Raw genomic sequence first — 21,780 nt, forward strand, 5'->3', positions numbered from 1 at the left:
TGTCTACCACAGGCTTAAGTGATTTTTCACACTTTTCATTCCTTAGCAGAAAAGGTAAGTCTGGATTGCCTGGAGTAATAGTTTAAGAGGAGTTCATGGGCTTCAGTCTTTCACCAGCCTAGCAGCCTTTGAACTAGGGTAGGCATGCTTCTAAGGGTACCTGTAGTCTTCCCCCAAAAGGATTTTAACCTTTTTTCTGCTTTGGACTCCTTACTCAGAGGTCAGGCTGGATCCTTTGTCAGAATAGAGTTTTTTTTTAATGCGTAAATTAAAATACACAGCATCACAAAAAAAATACAACCATATTTCAGTTATATTTACAAGGTTATCAAGATGTTAAAATGTTATGCTATACAAATATATGTGTTTGTTTATTAATGCACTAAATAACAAAATCTAGGGGCATGCCTAATAACTGCCAAGATTGCAAAGCAGTGATTGGTTTAAACAACCCTTTGACAGATCTGAAGCAACTGTAATGTGATGTAAGAGTATTTGACTTCTACTGATGCCAATACTACTTTAGGTTTGTTGCTCACATTCCTAATTAAAGGACACATTAGATTTCCAGGAGAGGTTACTGGAGATAAAGATGCAGTTGTTTTCCTCATCCCAATTCACAAACTCTGGGTAAAGAACCCTTGTTAAGGGAGTACATGTACTTGGAAGGTTTAAAGAAGATCGATTTCCGGATTCCTTCCTGAAATCCTTTCTACCTCGCCTTTCACATTCCCCTTCTCCTGGTATTGTAAGACGGGCACACCACTTATGCATCCTGAGTGTTACGTGGCTCATGGTTCGGGGTGTATAATCTCTGAAGTGCCACCAGCGTGATGAGAAAATGCATGGCTCCTGAGGAGGGTTCCCTTGAGACCAGGCAAGAAATAATATGGGAGCAGAGCCTCATTTTATGGACGTGAAGGGGATCAGGATATGTCGCTCCCAATTGTGCCACTTTTGTTGTATTATTCTGAGCTGAAGGCTCATGAGCAGGGCATAAATTTCCTTTTGTGATGGTGACAAATTTCCATTTGTAATGGTGTTCTCCTTTCCCATGCCAGGAAGAGGAGAGTGACAGTTATGACCAGCAAACTTCGAGTCTGCATTACAAACCTTGTTTAGTAACCCTTATCCATCATTATTAGTTTCTGTCACATATTTGTCTTCCCACAGTTTACCTACATTTTCCGTGTGTAGTCACTTCTCCACAAATTATCAACTTTGTTAAAATGGTAGGATAAGGCCCTGGGTTTAACAGCCTTTTTGAGTTTTCACTTCTTTTCTGTGAAGCTCCCAGGCATGTAAAAATATCATAACATCAATAAAGAAACATGCCTTTTCTCCTGTCAACCTGTCTTTTTAAAGTTTAATTTGTAGGACCCAGTTAATAGGGTACAGGAAAACTTTTTCTACCCCTACACAAATAAAAAGGCTGCTTTGTCCATCTGTCTATATTAATGTGTCATTGTCATAGAGCACAGATTAATATACTTATTTGCATTAAAAATAAAATTAATCTTCTGTCACAAACTCACAAGTATGATATGGTGGACTGCTAAATCAATCACTGTTTTGGGGGAAATGAAATGAATGAGTTAACTCTGTAGCATCAAAGTTTTAAGACAAAAGTATTTAAAGCATGTAAACACTATGCAATCTTCTAAAATCATATCCTTGAAAATGACTTAAACTACAGAAACGTGACTTAGGTTGGCAAACACACAACTGTATACTGTATACATACAGTATATAGATGGACTACTGTGGAGCTGTGCACATGAAACCTGATTAATTTTGCTAACCAGTGTCACCCAAATAAATTCAATAAAAAGGAAAAGGAACTTTAAAATATCAATAGTGTGTGGTATTAAAAAAAACACCAAAATGACTTAAATGATTTTAAACTAAAAGAAGTTATATTTTAATTTCGAAGCCTATAAAGGGGTAGATAGTTTTAAAATTTTCTTCTAGTATTCACGCAGTTAAAAATGTCTAAAGGCTGACCAATGTTTCTCAGATCCCACGCCTTAGAGTATGGCCCATGAGCCTCCTTCACCAGAAACCCGAGTGTTGGTTAAAAGTGCAGATTTGTATGCCCCACCTCAGACCTATAGAATTTGAATCTGTAGGGGTGGGGCCTGGGAGTCTTCACCTTTAACAAGCGTCATGGTTGAATCAGATGTACACCACAGTTGAGAACCACTGTACTTTATGTTACTGAAGACTCCTTATCACTTTGTGGTAGAATGTACCAGAAACAACACAATAAAGTTTGAATTATTTTCTCAGACTCATTTATCCTTTGCCTTTCTGGACAGGCGTTTGTTATAAGCTAAATTATGCAAACTCAACCCAGGGCACTGATACCTGCTCCAAATGTATATGGCAGAGCCAGTGCCCGTGACAACCATGTCCTTACGTAGCACTTAATAAGTGTCAGTGATACAGGACAATGATGTTTTCTTTAACTGCTCTTTAACAATTCAATACTGTTTTTGGATAAGCTGTAAACAGGCCCAACATAGAACCGAAATGTAAGTATTCCCTTTTATACAGGCAAGACCCTACCACGTGATCTGAAAACAGACTTACACATGGCCCTACTACCTAGCTATTGTCACAAGGATGGGTTAATGTGCAAGGTGGTGGGCATTCCACGGTGCTTTTTAAAGATTTCTAAAACATTTCCTAGGCTAAAATAATACTAATCATGCTGTTTAGAGCTTCAATTTTGGGATATTAGTGAATAAAAATTCAGCAAATGACCTATTTTAAAATTACTGTTGGGAAAGTTTGGCCCTGCCCTCTGGAAGCAAGATGTGCTGATGAACTGATTAAGCATGCATCTTCATGAGGTCTCTCTGTTTTCCCAGAATCACACCAACTCTACCCTAAGGCCAACTGTTAGTCAAGTCATGTGATCCCACTAGTAACTGACAACATCGAATGCACGCCAGAAACTTGCCACAGAACACAAGATCTTGTACTCACTGTTATTCAACAGCCAGCACACGCTCAGTGGCAAGCAGCTATATACATGGAGAATATACAGTTGACTAATTCTTGTGGATACATTCTAAAATCTACCCCTGTATTGAGTCAAACTATCGGCTGTGTAATGATCCATATTGTCTTCTGTTAAACCTCCTTTAAAGGTCAGTATCTGACTTGAGCATATTAGACATGAATTTGTATTGTATGCATTGGGTGCTCAACCTGTTTTGAGTATTTTAATGCTTATTTCTACACTGAACAATAGCCATGACTAAAACAATTAAAAAAAATAACCCTTAAGTACTCGCACCATCATCAGCTTACTCTAAACTAAAACACACACTATAACACTTAACACTTAACTGTAACATTTAAGGCAAGATAAAGCCTGGCTGAATATGTATATTTAATTTAAAAAAATACTTAAATAATTAGTGCTTTAAGACAATTAAAAAATATTGTTCTTTTAAATCAATTTATCCTGAAAGTTATCACTCAAACCTTTTTTAGAACAATAACCTTCATACATCACTATGCTAAAATACAATATAAAAGAAAATAAAAAAGCAAGGAAGTCCAAGCAATGAGAAATAAGAAGCTGTGTCAAGACTTCTGAAAGAATAGCAGATTCTGGGAGTTATATAACCCAATGCTCTGGAGTCTGTGCTGGTGATAAGGCTTGAGGCAGGCCACCCCAAAATGCCCCACATTAGTGTACTGATTATTTTGAATTAAAGTCACTAAAGGAACAATTAGTGCAAGAACACACTGACCCTTTTTGGCCTGCCTGAAAGCATGAAACACATTTCCCATGTGAAAGGTACAGTCTCTGCTCCAGGAAGCAGAGAGGCATCCTTATCACTAGAGAGTGAATCTCAGGGCTGAGAAGGCTATGTAAACAAACTTTCAGTTTCTTCACTGATTTGTACCCAAGCCTAAGTTTCTTTGTCTTGTCAGTTCTTTATAAATTTGTTTCTTTGTCCAAAAGGTACATAAACAGCCTGCTCTAGTCATTTCTTAGGTCCCACATCTATGAGACCTCCGTTGTACAAAATTAAATTAAATTTGTCTTTTTTTCTTCTGTTAATCTGCCTTGTATCAATTTAATTATTAGACCAGCTTATAAAAACCTAGAAGGGGAAAGTTTTCCTTCCCTGCACTGGAAAATATATATGAGCTTAGCTGCAATACGATCCATTTGACAACACTATTATTTAAACCTTTGCAGGATGAGAGTTAAGCCTTTTAAAAGGCTGTGATTGTTAAAGAACAATGAATTCTCACTCTACCAAATGGAGTGATAGCAATGCCTGACAGATACAACATACAGAGGGAAGAGAAGGAACAAAATGATCCTTTCAGTCAGTGGCTGAGAAAGAAAAACACCACTATTAATATTTCATGACTTTAAAGAGGCTACATGGAATGTTAGAGCAACTAAAAGAAGCCTCCTCCATCCATCCTTCTAACCCCACACTGTACTGAGTGCTTCTGTCCAGTGTGCCAGGTCCTGGGGGCAGAGCGGAGGCTGGAGGCCGGCACAGGCCTGCCCGCACGGAACTTACAGGCTACAGGGCAGGAGCACCCACTAACTGATCACACTGATGACGGTCCCTTTATAAAGGGGCATGAGGGCTCTGAAAGGAAAGAATGCAGTGCTATGGAGAAATATAACAAAAGAACCTGAATAAATGCTGTTTAAAATTCAGTGGGGCTTCTGTTAATAAGCCTTTTTGTCCTTCTCACCACCACAATTCCAGACACAATTCCAGGAAGAAAAACAGTATAACTAAAACAACTTAGAATCCAATATTTATTTCGAAGGAGATTTCTTCATGTAATTTGTTTTTAAATAATAATTTCACTCCCACCACATCATAAATGCTGATTTTTTAATGGAATGTAATACCCACCATGGAATACTTTACCTGTCTTACTAAAATACTATGAATTTAATACTTCAGTGTAAAATCAGTATCTCAAGTATTAAATTCTTATTTTTAAGAGGGGCTTTTTCGAATATACCACTTTTTTTTTCCAAAGTGGCTAAATTTTCTCGGAAGAGGAGAGGCTAAGTAGCATAAATCAATATTCTGTTTTCTGAAGGTCACTACAAAACTAACAATCAACTGCAAATGCATGGGGTAAAAACCTTTCTATTTCTCTCATGGGTGTAATTTCAAATCATTCTGATGACAGCTATTGGCTGTAAAACCTGTGCACAACATTCAGCCAATTTCAACAAAGCTTAATAATTAATGAACATCCTATGTCATTAATTTATAATAAATCAAAGCTGCTTCAAAGTTTGCAAGTGCACTGTTTAAGATTCTACCTGAATGTAAACTAGCTGATGGCGAATTCTAGCCTAGAACTCCTTGATTTCATTGCATCATCATGTGCCTTCTGCAAAATTCAGTCAATGTTCAAGCAGTTGAGTGCAAGGGTCTGGAAGTGAGTGGTCAGGCTACCTAATTACATTCCATAATTAGTGAGAGGCTCTCCCTGCAACTAGAATAGATGTTGAAATAAAGAGACTTCTTTTCATTAGCTACAAACAGGAGAAAATTGTTATGATTATAATTATTTTAGCCATCAGAACCCTCACCTTCTCTTTCCTATAGAATAAAACCTGGTGAATTAATTTGGTTTTCTTCTTAATGTGAAGAATTTTTACCAAATTCGATAAAATAATAAACTTTTCTCTTAAAAAAGGCAACTGAATGAAGAAACAGCTTCAGAGCATTCTGCCCAAACCATTTATTATTGGTACTTCTATCAGTGAAGAGAGACCACTTAGTTTTATTTTATTTTATCCCCACTGTAGGACACACTTCTTTATTTTAGAGAGAGGGGAACAGATAGAGAGACTGAAGGAGAGAAACATCAACACGAGAGAGAAACACCTATTGGTTGCCTCTCATACACACCCTGACTGGGCTTGAAACCGCAACCTATACACGTGCCCTGACCCAGAATCACACCCGCGATCTTTCAGTTTATGAGATGGTTCTCCAACCAGTTGAGCCACACCAACCAGGGCAGACCACTTAATTTTAACAATAAACATGCACCGAGAGAAGCCTTGCTCCATTAACCCTTATCTTCCATTAGTTGTCTCTCTGTGTTTCTGGGTCACTTTTCCACAATCTGTCATTCCCTGAAGCCCTAATCCCCTTTCCTTCGTTAAAATTCACTTCTTTCCTGTGAACTTTTGGGCACACAAAAATTAATAAAAATCATGTGCCTTTCCCCTTGTTCATCTGTCCTTTGTTAATTTACTGCAGTTCACAGGCTACCAGGGACTGAACCTAAGAGAATAATGGGAAAGCTTTTCTCCCCAACAACCACTCGTAACTGTAAAAAATCAAAGGCGATGATAGTCAATGGGGAGAAAGTCTTCCATGAATTCTTAACCAGTAAGAATGAAAATACAAAAAGTAAGGCAGTACCGTGAATAACTTCTCATAATATAAGTCAGTAAAATGATTAGATTATACAGGTTGACACTTCCAGCCAGGAGGAAGGCATAGGTGTACACACCGTACCTCCATGCACAACCAAGATTGGAACAACAATTTAGAGGCAGAAAAACACCCAGAACTGACAGAAAATTCATCTGAATGGAAGTCAGACAGCCAAGAAGTTGAAATAGACCCATTCATCCGGACCTGTAGGAGGGGCGGAGACGAGCAGCTGGGCATAGGTCTCGGTGCAGAGAACGGGGAGAATCAGGCACATAAGGCAACCCGGAGTGTGTAAGGCATCTGGGGCACGCAAGATCGCAGCGGGTGGACCCTGAATACGCAAGCGGCAGCTGGCAGACCCAGTGAGGCGGCGATTGTGGAGCAGGGCAGAGCTTGCAACCCAGGATCCCAGGGAAGGGACTGAGGTCCAATGGAGAACGGAGAATGGAGCTACTGCCATTGTTCCCTCCCAACCCAGCCCCCGCCCCCGCCCCCACATACAACGTCACAATCTAGTGACTGGGGTGCCCAGCCCTGGTGAACACCTAAGGCTCCGCCCCTCATCATAACAGGAGCAACCAGACCAAAAAAAAAAAGAGAGAGATGGCTCAAATAGAAGAACAAATCAGTGCTCCAGAACTCATCCTTTTGAGTGACCAAGAAATAGCTAACCTATCAGATGAACAGTTCAAAACACTGGTGATCAGAAAGCTCACAGAATTGGTTGATTTTGGTCGCAAATTAGATGAAAAAATGCAGGTTACCATAAAAGAAATGAAGGAAAATGCATAGGGAACCAATAGTGATGGGAAGGAAACTGGGACTCAAAACAATAGAGTGGACCAGACGGAAGAAAGAAACAACCAAACAGGAAAGAATGGAGAAATAAGAATTCAAAAAAATGAGGAGAAGCTTAGGAACCTCCAGGACATCTTTAAACGTTCCAACATCCAAATTATAGGGATACCAGAAGGGGAAGAGGAAAAGCAACATACTAAACACATATTTGAGCCCTGGCTGGTGTAGCTCAGTGGACTGAGCGCGGGCTGGGAACCAAAGAGTCCCAGGTCCGATTCCCAGCCAGGGTACATGCCTGGGTTGCAGGCCATAACCCCCAGCAACCGCACATTGATGTTTCTCTCTCTCTCTCTATCTTCCTCTCTTCCCTCTCTAAAAATAAATAAATAAAATCTTTTTTTAAAAAAATTCCATTTAAAAAAACAAACAAAAAAACCACACATATTTGAACAAATAATAAAGGAGAACTTCCCCATTCTGGCTAAGGAAATAGACTTTCAGGAAGTCCAGGAAGCTCAGAGAGTCCCAAAGAAGTTGGACCCAAGAAGAAACACACCAGAGCACATCATAATTACATTAGCCAAGGTAAAAATGAAGGAGAGAATCCTAGAAGCAGCAAGAGATAAGGGGACAGTCATCTACAAAGGAGTTCCCATCAGACTGTCAGCTGATTTCTCAAAAGAGACCTTACAGGCAAGAAGGGGCTGGAAAGAAGTATTCCAAATCGTGAAAGACAAGGACCTATATCCCAGATTGCTCTATCCAGCAAAGTTTTCATTTAGAATGGAAGGGCAGATAAAGTGCTTCTCAGATAAGGTCAAGTTAAAGGATTTCATCATCATCAAGCCCTTATTTTATGAAATGTTAAAGGGACTTATCTAAGAAAAAGAAGATAAACATGTACAGTAAAATGAGAGCAAACTCACAATTATGAACAACCACACCTAAAGCAAAACCAAAAGAAACTAAGCAAACAACTAGAACAGGAACAGAACCACAGAAATGGAGATCACATGGAGGGTTAGCAACAGGGGAGTGGGAGGAGGAGAGAGGGGGGAAAGGTACAAAGAATAAGTAGCATAGATGGTAGGTAGAAAATAGACAGGGGGAGGGTAAGAATAGTATGAGAAAAGTAGAAGCTAAAGAACTTGTAAGTATGACATATAGACATGAACTAAAGGGGGGAAGTGGGTGGGAGAGGGTGTACAGGGTAGAGGGGATTGAAGGGGTGAAATGGGACAACTGTAATAGCATAATGAATAAAATATATATAAAAAAAAGATTATACAGGTTGATGCTGGAAGGGAGCACACGAAAACTGCTAAAGCCACATTGGAATGACAGGATTATGGGTGATTGTCCTTTCCTGTTTCTGCTAAACTTCCTGTAATGCTACCTTACACTTTGATTATTTCAAGTATGAAATAATTAAGAAGCATGTTTACAAAAAGAAAATGGATTTATCTCCCTAATTCTTCATCCCCCCATCCCCCGAAAAACCCATTTACATACCACAGAAGACAACACATCTAGAAACAAGTCTAGCCAGCTGTTTTTCACCGGCAAAGATGGTCTGATTTCTCCCATGTAGAAGGGTCCTCTGCCACACCCCCACCTCTCAGTGCCATGACTTGATCATTTCTCAGGTTGTGACTTACAGGACCTGGCCCTACCCAACGCCATGGAACCACTGAGCTCATCCTCTGCTCTGAGGTAGCTGTTTTAACACACACCATACCAAAGCAAAGTCCAAGAGCTATCTCAGAATTTAAAAAAAATGACTGCTTTAATCCTGCAGCACAGTGAATAGTCCCTGAAGAGCACTGGCCTCCCCGGGACCCGACTAAAGCACACCGTTTCCATTCCACACACTCGAAGGTGTGTGCCACTCCTAGGTTTCCGTAGCACGACTGTAGTCCCTCAGCCACTGTTGGTTATAGCTGGTATGACATCTATAGGATGTCTAAGACACTAGCCCCGTCTTATTCCTAATACTCATTGAACACCTTTAAAATATTTAATAAAATACATAAATATTTAAGAATAATTTAAGAGTGTTTTTAAACTATGCACATATTTGATAACTAAGAGAAGTCTCATGTATGTATATATTCATGTATGTAAACAGCTTTTACTTAGTTCTTGATGTTTTCATCTAGTTTGAATCCAACTAAAATCCCCAAATGACATACTTGCTTTTTAATCCAAGATTTTATTCATTTTTAGAGAGAGGGGAAGGGAGGGAGAAGGAGAGGGAGAAAAACATCGATGTGCAACGGAAACATCTCTCTGTTGCCTCTCATGCCCCAAACCAGGCATCTGGCCCACAACCTAGATGTGCCCTGATCAGGAATCGAACTGGAGAACTTTTGGTTTCCAGGATGATGCCCAACCCACTGAGCCACACTAGTCAGGGCCACGCTTGTTTTATTTTTTATCTTGGCCATGAGTGTTGACTAGTATTGATAGTCCTGAATTACAAAAACATCATACTTAAATGCTTCCATATTTAAATTGTGTATTTTGATGATCAGAAGTAAAATACAAAATTCAAATATTGAAAGCAAGAAGTCTTAATAAAATGTTATATAAAAATGTTACACTTTGACTCAGTACTTTCTGTAACTGTTGTGTTACAAAAAAACACAAAAACTTTGCCTTGTTAATATTAGATCAAGTAAGTGGAAAGCTTAAATATTAACTTTTACCTTCTTGTTCCTTCATCACATGTTACTTGTTATTCAGGCAATGTTATTTTATTCCATGTGATAAGATACTAAGAAAAATTTATATAACCTAAGAGATTGTGATTTAGAAATGGGTTATAGCACTATCTTTTTAACTAGAATAGGTCTTGTAGAATAGTGTCTTCTAATTAAGAATGATTCTCATGTATTAAAAACTTAACCTAAGTTTTGAAATTGGCCTATAGTTCAATTGCAAGTTATTTAATCATGTCACCCTGAGGTTCTAATAAGAAAAAGAAAGTATAATGTCAAGATAGTATACTGACACTTACAGTTTTTTCTAACACTAAAATTCAGTTCAGACAATATTCACCGGACAGAGTGAATGACTCAGTGAAATGCTATGAAAAAGGATTGGTGGCTTTTAGTGCATGATTTGCATCTTAAACTATAAATGGTAAATACTAGAAACTGAAATGAACATTTTTAGGTTTTGTGACAATATGTGTTACTAAAACCCTTATTTTCCCCTAATCTTTTATTTTATTTCTAGAACATATGCAGCAGATTTTTATTTATGAACTTGGGCAACTCTGGCTAGACAGCACAGAAGAGTCAGCAGCAATGCACATTTCCTAGAAAGAGAATTTCTAACTTCTGTCTTCGATGCGCCCCTGCCAGTGTTCTTTCCTTGTGAGTATTTGTGTGTTTTGTAATAAGAGGAGTCACTCCACTTAACGTAAGATGCTTTGAGCTCTCAGGAAGTTTATGTAAATGAAGGATGGTATTTAAAAACTTTAATTGCATTGATTCTTATCTCAAAGACCATCTAATCTAAATACCACCTGGCTCAGAAAACTAGAGGTATGGAAAATCAGAGAAGCATTTTCTCTGGAGAAATTTCTACCAGGTATTTATATGGAGTAATAGAGGCCAATAAACATATTTTAAAAGTTTGATCCCATATCAATTAAAAGGCAAATTATATACCTAATGATATTTACAAATAATTAACAACCACAAATATGATGGTCATCTGTTGAACACCTGTTAGGTTCCAGACTGTATCAGATGTGTTCATCACTTTGTCTCATTCATTTACTCTTCACAGGAAGCCTGCATGGTGAGCAACATTCTCCCGCCACCCCCCCCCCCCCCCCGCCAGCCCCTCATACAGAGATGAAAGCCAAGGCTCAAAAAAGTGAAGGAATTGACCCAAGGTAAATGGCTAAATCATGAATAAAATCCACATCAATTTGAATTTAAAATCTAGTATGTTAATCACCATGCTACAGTACTTTATAAAATATTTTTTCTAAATATGGCATTAAAAGTGTACCTTCATCCTTTTGCTATATTGTTTCCCCATTAACACTATTTTGACAAATATGGAATGTATATAAAGTCATAAAGCTTTTAAATTATCATTTAAGGAAAGAGCTTGCACTATTTTTTAGTGTGAAGTAAGATTATAATTTGCTATATGGGTTAAAAGTCACTGACTTGTGTATAAACTCACCACCACCGTCGCCTGATTTGGCAGGTACGGCCGCTGCCATTTCAGAGGGGAGGGGATGGAGTTCAGAGAGCTCCAAGGCTTCGCGTGTGGCCACAGTGTTAGAGCTGAATGCTGAAATCTGCTTTTCAACTCTAAAGTACATTTTTTCTTTTTTTTTAAGATTTTATTTATTTATTTGTTTGTTTATTTGTTTTAGAGAGGGAAGGGAGGGAGACAGAGAGAGAGAGAGAAATGTCAATGTGCGGTTGCTGGGGGCCATGGCCTGAAACCTAGGTATGTGGCCTGACTGGGAATCGAACCTGCGACACTTTGATTCGCAGCCCGAGCTCAATCCACTGAACTACGCCAGCCAGGACATTTTGTTTTCTTGATAAAGGTATAGATTCTAAGCACGTCTGAGAATGGCCAGTGTTTTGTGGGTGCTTCAACAAAATGTTTCTCTTCTGGAAAAATATGCCAGCATAAAATTCCTGGTAAAGGGGCTTCTGTCTGGCCGGCTGTGTAGTTCTCCCCGAGGGCGTGCAGAGGGCTGCTCCCCCCTGAGCAGAGCTGGACCTAGTCTCGGGCGTGCAGAGGACGGATCTTACTTGGTCTGGGATCTGGCATTTTATTACAAAATTACTTTTTTCTGGAGTCCTTAATGTAACTCTTGTTCACCAAGGAAATAAACTTTCTGGTTTTCTGTTCTGCTAAGCACATGGTTAATCATCTATAACAGGAGATAGTAATTTTCCTGCTGACTTTTTCTTTTTCCCAAAGTTGGAACAAACCACTAGTGTTCTGTCAACCATAACAAAAAAATCAGCATGTTCTATCTAGTGCAGTGAGTGTCTTGATTTTCATATAAAACCATATCCTGTTTCTGTTATTTCATGTTTTATAAAGAGAGTAGGTGTGGCCTTTCCTACTTTGTTGTCCTGTTGATGATGAGGAATTGGTTCATTAATTTGACAAGTCGATGAGGTGCCTACTGGCTGCCGGGCACTACTGTAGGCGCTTGGGACACAACTGTGAACACAAGAGCCAGCATTCTTTGGCCTCGTCAAGTGTACATTCTAGTGTGGGACACAGACAATGAACACTACTGCATCACCTAAGTAAGGACAGAAAGCAGCATTTCTCAGGGGACGGGAAGGGCGAAGGTGACTCTCAAACCTTACTAGAGTTATTCCAGAGCAGGCGGGTGGTGGCAAGAGGGTCTGCTCCCACAGCTGCGTGAACAAGCAGAGGCTGCCACGTGAAGTGCCTGGAGTACACCCCCTCTCGCATCCCCACCCCCCAGAGGTACGGTTTTTACACTGAAGTTTTAGTTTACGGAGGCAGTAAGCTTTTATGTTTCCTACTTTCCCCAGGTTTACTACATATCAAATTAAAAGATGGAATTTGGAGAAGTAAGTCATAATCTAGCATCTTAAAAAAATTAGTATTTTTAAACCACTTGTCTAAGATTTTTTTACCAATAGTCTGGATCTATAAAAAAAAATCCCCCCTCTACTGGACATTGATCCAATTTTCTTACTGAGTGACCTGTATTTTAGTCAACTTGAGCAATTTTATTTTATCACATTTAAATAAAACTTTATGAACCCAGTACTTGTTATGCATCAACTGTGTTTTATGCTAACACTTGAGTATTATATGTAAATATGCTTTCTGCGGAGAAAGATATATCTCCATAAAATAGACTCATTAAGTACAAAACAAATTTGAGAGTGAGTTAACTGAACAAATACACAGAATAATAACACTGATATTTTCCTGGAAAACTAGGCATTAGAGGAGGCATTGTATCTCTTCTCTAATATATAGACAACCACGCAAGTTAGAGATTAAGCCCACTGCACAATGATGAGACTGACCCACTTAAAATAAGTTGTCTAAAGTCACAGAGCTAGTGTCAGAGCTAAAAGGCAGACTCAGATCCAGTTCCAAAGATTTTCCAACATGCCGCCTGACTCTGTGTTTCATAAACACACCAAATGCAAAGTGCTTATTCACACCAATATCCATCTCCCAATGGCTGGTTACTGCACACTGACATTATGTATAACACACATTTCATTCCTAGATCAGACCTCTTTTATTATAAAATTTGAAAATATTATCTATGAAAATGAAGATATGTAATATTTTAAAAGGGCAAGTTAAAGCATAAACGGCCCATGGGCATGGACAAGAGGGCGAGGACTGACTACGGTGGGGGGGAGAGCGAGAGGACCAGTGGTGGAGAGCAGGGGGGGAGAACTGGGACAACTATAACAATAAAAAAATTTTTAATTAAAAATAAAAATAAAAGGGCAAGCAATTTATTAAATAAAATGTCTTTTTTAGTCTTAAAGGGTAACTAGAAATAAAAAATAAACAGAAAAGGCAATTAAGAATACCTCTCCGAACGGAAGTACAGGAGACCACAGGTGTCTCTGTAAAGCACACGTGTGATCACCGTCATGTGCCATGAAAGTGAAACATTCTGGTGAGCAAAGTTGTATGAGAAAAATGCAGGCAACTTTTCTGATTAAAATAAACAAACTAAAACCAAAGCTAAAAACAAAGCCAACAAGTAGGCAAGAGAAATAGTACCTTTCTTTTTAATGAGCAAAAAAGCACTCCCCACATCGACCCCTCTAAATAGCAAAGCAAACATTTTTCAAAATCTTCCTGATCTGATCCCAATACCAGTATTAGAAGCATTAAGAAATCATCAATGAATTATGTACTAAAATATTCCTTGGAGAGTAGATAATTGTGTGAGTAGCTTGCTACTGCCTCAATCCAGTACTTTCTTTCTTTAAGGAGACCCTAGCAGTTTTTAAGAATTTTCTTTCTTTTCCTTTTTTTTTTTTTCCGCCAAGAGGGAACATGGAAAACAAAGAATAATGATGGTTTGCCTTTAATTTTCATAGAGGTTCCAAGACAATGAAGATAAAAGTAGAAATCCATCATCTATAGAATCTAACAGAGTGTTTTATTTAATCAAAATTCCCATTCCTTTTTCTAAGAACATTAACACCAACAAGATTTTTTTCCCTCAAACAAAAGGATCTATTAAAAAACTCCCAACTTTGTACTTTCACCCGTTGAAAGTGTTAATTTGTCAAAGCTGGTTGGAGTACCCAATTCCTGTATTTCCTTATTAAGAGTTTCAATACTCATTTTGAGCCCAAGAACTTACGGTCCAGCTTATTAGTGTCTTCCATCCTAAAATCCTCCTTCCTTGAACATGCTGCCACATATCTGCATGTCCCCCTCCTGCTTGGGTCTCAGCCGGGAGAAGACCAGAGACTCAGGGAAGGGGCCGTTCAACACCCTGTCTTCCCTCTCACACAGCGTGAGCTGCACTCAGGAGACAGGCAAAGGGTGATGGGACACACAACTCTGCAGTCGTTTTTTAAACAGTAATCTTGTTCACTGAACCAAGTAAAAATGGAGAAAGGCTTCTGTTCAAAAGAGTCAGTGAAGCTCACATGGGTGTGGGCTGGGAGCAGGGGAGGCCTTTCCTGGTGAAGAAATGGTTGCTACACATCAGCTCGATCTCAGAGACTCAAACTCAGCTGGGGCCCCAGACAGGATGTGCATTAAGCCTAGATTAAAAACCTAATTGCTTACCAAAATCATCTAAATGGTGTTTGCTCTGTTCCCAGACTCTTCTGCCTTTTGGTTTCCTGACGTATTAAAAATGACATTTAAAACCCTGAAGATTATGGCTGATTTTGTTCCCATACCAAAAGCATCTGAAAAAAAGCGATCATTGAGAGTTAGTCAAGCAGAGAGGCCTCTGTTCTTTATCTCCCTTCATTGAGAACAGACATGGAGCTGTAGGAAAAAAATGCACGGAATGAAGTTTCACCGCCCTTCAAAAGGCCCAAAAGATTGACTTGCTTTATTTAGCAAGGGTTGAAAAACTCTGAAGGTCTTCAAAGAGGAGATGAAAAATCAATGAATATAAACATTCAAATTTCAGAAATTATTTCTAGAAAAAGTAACCATAGATCCTCAGAATTTATCTTTTTTTCAGCCCATGATAAATTGCACTGTAAACTTTGAATTAGACATTTTCTATCCCAGCTTTACCTTAGGCTTGCCTTTAAAAGGACATTTTGTCTAGGGGCAGCCAGAGAGAGGAAACAAAAGAAGGATAATGTCAAGTCCTCACTGTGTCCTCCTGGAATTTAAACACATGTGACATGGGGGCCAGAGGACTCTGATTAAAACCAATTAACTTAATGAGTTTGGGTGAGCAGTGGGCCCACTTTGGAAAAGAAAATTCAATATTTAGAAAAAAATGAATCCTTTCCAGCTTCTGTGAATAGCAGGACTTCACTGAATGAGTAAAGAAACTGGCCACACAGAATAGCTAAGATTGTAGGAAGGTCCAGTACCCACTGGATTTGGCAATGGACCTTTTTAATGCCTTTGGAACTACAGACTACCTAATAGGAGACAGTGAAATGCCGGCTGTAGTCCAGCACCAGCCCAGCACCTCCAGGGGCCCAGCATCTCACCTGCCCGAGTACCATCACTCCCTATAACTCGATGCTTTCATTTTCCAAGGTAGCCTGTATAAATATTGACAATATTTCCAGTGCAGGCTTCCAACCTTGGTACTGTTGACATTTTGGGTGGGATGATTCCTCACTGAGAGTGGCATCTGAGGGAGAGGAGGTTTTGCTGTGCATTGTAGGAAGTGTACCAGCATCTCTGGTCTCACCCACCGGATCTAAAGGCCACACATATTCCTCCCCAGAATCGAGAACACCTGCTTCTTCCTCGTGACCTCAGGGTGGCTTTTCCCACCACATCAGCGACATCACTGGCTGCTTGTCTACTTGGCGCTCTCCTGTCTAGCCTTACAGACAGCGACCTTTGGCTGCATTTCCCCAAACTCAATTTTCCTCTCACCATCAGTACCAGACGAGCTGCACTTGAAGAACCATCTCCCTTCACCTGGCTGACTTCCGTAAGCCTTAGCATCTCTACTTCCCATCTAGTCCCCGGGAAGCCCCCACAGTGCCTGCCGCTGCCGTTGCGCCCAGCCCTCCCCGCCGTGATCAGCAGTGTGCACGGCTGAGATTTACAGATGGAAAAGAGAAGGGCTAATGGAGGAAAACGCTGCCTTCTGAAGTGCAAATTCCTCCTCCCACGCCATTGGAAATGATACAAATAACATAATTAAACATATTGATTGCCTGTTATGTGTCAGACATTATTCTAAGGGCCTATATATGAACTGGTCTGATCTCACAATGATTCCATTATCGTGCCAATTTTACAGATGAGAAAACTCAGATACACAGAGTAGAATAACTTGGTGAGTTTAGTTAAGTGGCGGACTCTATCTGCCCTCGAACTTCCGAGCGCCCAGGAAGCACCAGACCAGAGTCGCCGGCCGACGAGAAACGACTGGTACTGTGAGGACAGGAGACAGGCAGGGAAAAACAGGAGGTGACATTGTGTGGAGACAGTGCACCACTCTTCCCTTAGGAACAACAGCGTGTCACTAACTGGGGGCGCATTCATCAGAAAAGCAGCTGAACGCTAACAAGAGAGGATGGAGAAGAAAGGGCTTTGTCTGTGATGAGTGGCTCAGGGAGAGGCCTGTGTTCCGGCGCACGGAGCGGTGGGTACCATCAGTGACGTGTCACCTGACACTGGGTCTGCACAGCAACTGTCTTAGGAAGAGGTGCATTGCCAACACTGCACATTGCTGTTGTTTTCTCAGGGTGAAGGTCTCGGTGCATCCGTCCCATTTTGGTTTCATTTTCAACACAGCAGAACTACATCAGTGTAGGATACTGGCAGCTCTTACAAAGGAGAGTTTATAATTCATATTTGAGGACATGGAAGTCACTCTTAAAATATTGTAAGTTTTAAGAAGTAATAAATACAGAAATCCTGAGAAATTAAGGGTAAGGCCTTTTAAAGTCTACATTACATAATGACCTCTAACAAATGTAAACTATGGCAAATATTTTATAAGGGGACTTGGTGAATTATAAACTTGACTACAGAGCAGTTTTAGGAGAACCCTGAGGACTCTACCTCCTTCGGTTGTTTTACGCTCATTCATTTTGCTGACCTCACTCCAATCCGCATTCCCTGCATCATCGTTAAAACCACAGAGCACCTTGTCTTGACATTGGAATTTGTGCATGGGGCCCACACCCCTCAGCGTTTTCTCTCATTCAATCCGCTCATTTGTCACCCTGCTCCTTCCTTGTTTTCTCTTTCTTTCCTGTTGTTCCCTCTTAAGTTCCGACTACTTACAGGGAAACCAGTTCCTCTAAAATAGGAATCTTTAAATTGCAAGAATTCTATGAGACTGTGAGATATCTGGTAGTGTTTCTGCTTGTTTTTTTTTTAAACAAACTTTATTCCACAGAAAACTGTGTGATCCAGCATCGTTTAGCACTCCTCAGAAAACGGAGGGGGAGGGGTGTGTGTATGTATTAACAAATGTATAACTGAATACATAAATACATAGGTGAAGAGCCAGTTGTTCCACAAATAACGGAAAGAACATGGACAGGCTGAGTCCTTACTCCAGAAAAGTTATTACACTCATTGTGTATTCTCATTATTCATAGGAATTTAAGATGTTTCCCTGCAGACTTCCAAATATTGCACACAAAAAGAATCACGGACACTGGATTTGGTAACCGCAGTTTCCACAGTGGTGCCGTGGGAAGTGCTGGTGTTCAGTGGAACTTAGCATTCACCGAACACAAAATGCTGGGACTGGGGCTACTGCTGGTTTAAGAGGCAGGTGCTGAGAAATGGATTTCTCTTATGTTTTATTTATAATTACAGAAAAGTAAAAGCAGAAGTTCGTTTCATAAAGGAACTTGTTTTCTGCTGAAAATTTTAACAGACAGATTGGCATACAGAATGAATTAAAAGACCCAGTTCACTTGGCTCTGCACCTGCTGCAAACTGGTTTCCGTCACGGTGGGCCTCACGTGGCAACATCTGACTTCTAATCCCCAGTGTATCACGTTCTCTGGACACACTTCTGAATCTTTCTTCTTGACTTTTCCATTTCTTCTGTGTGAAAAAAAAGCTGTGAGCGCAGCTTTCGAAGGTATTTGTTTATATTCCACCTTCACAATGCGCCCAAACACTCTCTTTTACTTACCTCCCTGATAATTTACCTTAACCCATTCTCTGTTTCCTTGGCTAGTCCCTCGAGGCCACAATCTTTAAGATGCCGGAAAGGGAAGATGCTGCTTTTTCCGCCCCCTGTTACAGCACCTTGGACAGTGACGAAAGCTACAAGTGCTGATTATTCACGAGAAACTCAGTTAAAAATGCACTCCACAGACGATTGCTTTCTTTAGTAGACTAAGTACAACCTGATCGTCCATGTCTCCAAATCCACACTTACGTTACCCTGGAATTTTCGTATTGACCTCAAATTGCAGAAACAAATTTCCTCCGTGTCTGAACTTCACAGGAATGGCCCGAGCTATACATTTTACCAAATGATAAGAGATCCTTGTATTTTACCTCGATACCTTTTCACTATGCCCATAATCGAACCTTCTCAATTTTCTCACAATACTCTTTGCATGTCACCAGCTACTGCCAGCTTTCCTGTGGCTCTTGTCGCGAGGCACACTAGTTTAAGGGGTAATTACAGTAAAGTTATTAACATTTTTAATGTAGAAAGAAACATTTCTTACTAAACTTTTCGGCAAAGTCAAGTTGTCTAGGCTGGATTACTGGGGCTGAACCTGCTAGAAAGGGTTACTCGCCTCTTTCAATGGCAACAATTTCTGTGAAAATATTCTCTATGCACATTTTTTTTTACTTCTCAAAGGTTTATTAAATGTTCACTTCCACCTGGGAAACTTGTAACCAAAGATTATTTGAACTCTCCACCTTTTGTTGTCCATTCCTGCAAGCCAATGACAATGCATTTCAGAGGGGAGTTCACTGACGGGAAGGATTAATGGGAGAGCGTGACAGCTGGAGTCCTGAGTTAGATCAGAAATTAAAATAAGAAACTTGACCTGGTTTCAGAAGGGACATTTGTTAATTTCTTCAAACCAAACCAACATCATCTTTCAGGTATTTACCTTCAGCTAAAATGCTTAGGTTATTACACAGAACCAAAATACGTTATCTATGTATGTAAGAAACTCTTGTACAAAACATCTTACATCTTTGACCTACAAACGGTGTGGTTTTTTGTCTGTATATCCCAGCCTACGGAAATTCACTCTTTTCTCTCCCACTGACTAGCCCTAGACATGGTAATGTTCTCAGCGAGTAGCAGCCAGTAATGCCATAATGAAGTCAGGGAATGAAGGGAAATAAAAACATCAAGTGTAATATATCCAAAGTCCAAATCCTTATAACCTAATTTACAAGCGCGACCAGACTATGGGATTTACGGCAGTGTGGCGTAACACTGGGAAACAAGAGCATTCGAGTGCTGTAGGGTTTTCTGCTATTAAGCAGAGCAGGTCTTGGCAGCCTACCCGACAGACTGGGCAAACAGCCTGGACTCAAACCAGCACCACCGCTTTGTTTCTGCCTTTAGCCTTAGAACTGGCTTTACCACCGCCCTCCAGTCTGATGATCGCCACTGCCATGCTCAGTCACCCACCACGTCTCCCAGGTCCCTGCGAAATCACAGCCACCACAAGGTGTTTCCGCCTACTGGGAGATTTCCTGCCCACCTCTCCCCCACTTATCCCATGTTTTACAGATGGGAAGCATTGGCTGTTTCTTTAACCTGCCTCACAATTTCCTCTCCTTTCCCTCCATTCTTCCTTTCCATTCTTTTATTTCTGCTCTTCTTTCCATGTGAAATGTCTCTTTAATCATCTCTCTCAAGTCTTCCAAATACTTCAAGAACCAAGGCAAATATTCCTCATCCTCACATCTTGATTCTCCCAAACAGAAGTGCTTGTCCTCTTTCCATGCCACAAACACACCAGCTCTACTTCTCTAATGGCATGGTCACTGGAAGGGAGAGTTATCACACTCATCTGTCTATCTCCTGAAAGGCTATGGAGACGGCTGAAGCTCAGGAAACAATAAAGTAAAATGACCTCACCTCTAGTATATGGGGTAATTTTTAATGGTATTGAGGTATACGTTTCAAAAGATTATAAATTAGACAATAAGTATTAAGTGTAGAAAATAGAAAATATAAGCACAAAATATTTATAAGCTACAATCTCAAAATTCAGACATAACCACTATAAATATTTGAGTACCTGATCTCATAGTTTTCCAAATTATATGTCTCTATATATAATACAAAAAAAGATCTTCATGTAATACTATTTTGGAATCTAATTTATATTCTGAATACCTTATCAAGTCAAGAAGTATGTTTCTAAAACACATGTATTAATTGCCATACTAAATTGTACAGAAACACCATGATTTATGTAGGAGATTCCCAAACTTAAGGTTTGCCATTTTTCAATATTATAAACAAGGCTGCCTACAGAGTTGCATAAATCTTATCAATATCCGAGGATAAATTCCTAGAGTAGATTGCTAAGTCTTTGGTTAGAGACATTTAAACATGTTTTTTTTAATTTATAAATGATATATTTCACCAAAGAGAGCCTTTTGCATTGCTCATTAATAGTGGTGACTCATCATTTGTCCACATTTATTTACCTTTTGTGCGACAGGCATTGTTTTTCAAGACCCTTCCATCCAGTGGATATAGACAGATAATGTGTGAGAGAACAGACTAACAAATAAAGTTAATGTTATGAAGAAAATACTGGGAGGGCGGGGTAGCAGATGTTAGGCAGGGGGTCAGGGAAGGCCTCTCTGAATAAAACAGCCGTGCAGGTTAAGGAGGACCTGGTCACTCCAAAGACCGAAGGAAGAATGTTTCAGACACAGACTGAGGAGACAGTAGATGCAAAGATCCTAAGGCCAGAGAAGCAATGAGTGTGAAGGGAATTCAAGGAACTGCTGCCCGTAGTAAAGACTTCACACTAAAATCAATGGGAAGCCACTGGAAAGTGAAAAGTTTTAAGCAGTGAAGTGCCAGGATCTGATCTATAACTTTAAAAGTTCACTGTGGCTGCTGGGTGGAGACTGGCTGGGGACTGAGGTCTACATGGAGGAACCAACTGTTGCAGCAGAGCCCAGTTCAGACACCAATATTACAATGTGGGGACAGCAGATGTGGTTAGACCAGGAATGGACGTGCAGATGGACACAAGCAGATGGATGTAAAGTACTTTGGAGGTAGAGCCAATAGGGCTTTTTGATGGATTGGATGTGGGGGAACAGAGGGGCTAGAGTCAAACATGACACCTAGGCATTTGGTTCTACATTT

At 40.0% G+C, this 21,780-nt stretch overlaps 1 protein-coding gene across 7 annotated transcripts in view; it reads right to left on the minus strand.

Annotated features, from left to right (window-relative positions):
• MAP7 (microtubule associated protein 7) overlaps positions 1 to 21,780 on the minus strand; it is a 159,598-nt gene that overhangs the window by 81,387 nt on the left and 56,431 nt on the right. Inside the window, exon 1 of one of the 7 annotated variants that reach the window (XM_045843049.1) lies at positions 14,638 to 14,809. The exons of 5 other annotated variants lie outside the window; for them this stretch is intronic. In XM_045843049.1, the coding sequence (XP_045699005.1) occupies positions 14,638 to 14,662 (25 nt within the window). In that variant the 5' untranslated portion in view covers positions 14,663 to 14,809. Of the gene's footprint in view, positions 1 to 8,771; positions 8,849 to 14,637; positions 14,810 to 21,780 lie in introns of those variants that run through there. One more of the 7 variants, XM_045843053.1, reaches the window with a different exon arrangement.

The sequence above is a fragment of the Phyllostomus hastatus genome, unplaced genomic scaffold, assembly GCF_019186645.2.
Source record: "Phyllostomus hastatus isolate PE091 unplaced genomic scaffold, TTU_PhHast_1.1 phas_contig_40, whole genome shotgun sequence".
In the NCBI taxonomy this organism is placed as follows: domain Eukaryota; kingdom Metazoa; phylum Chordata; class Mammalia; order Chiroptera; family Phyllostomidae; genus Phyllostomus; species Phyllostomus hastatus.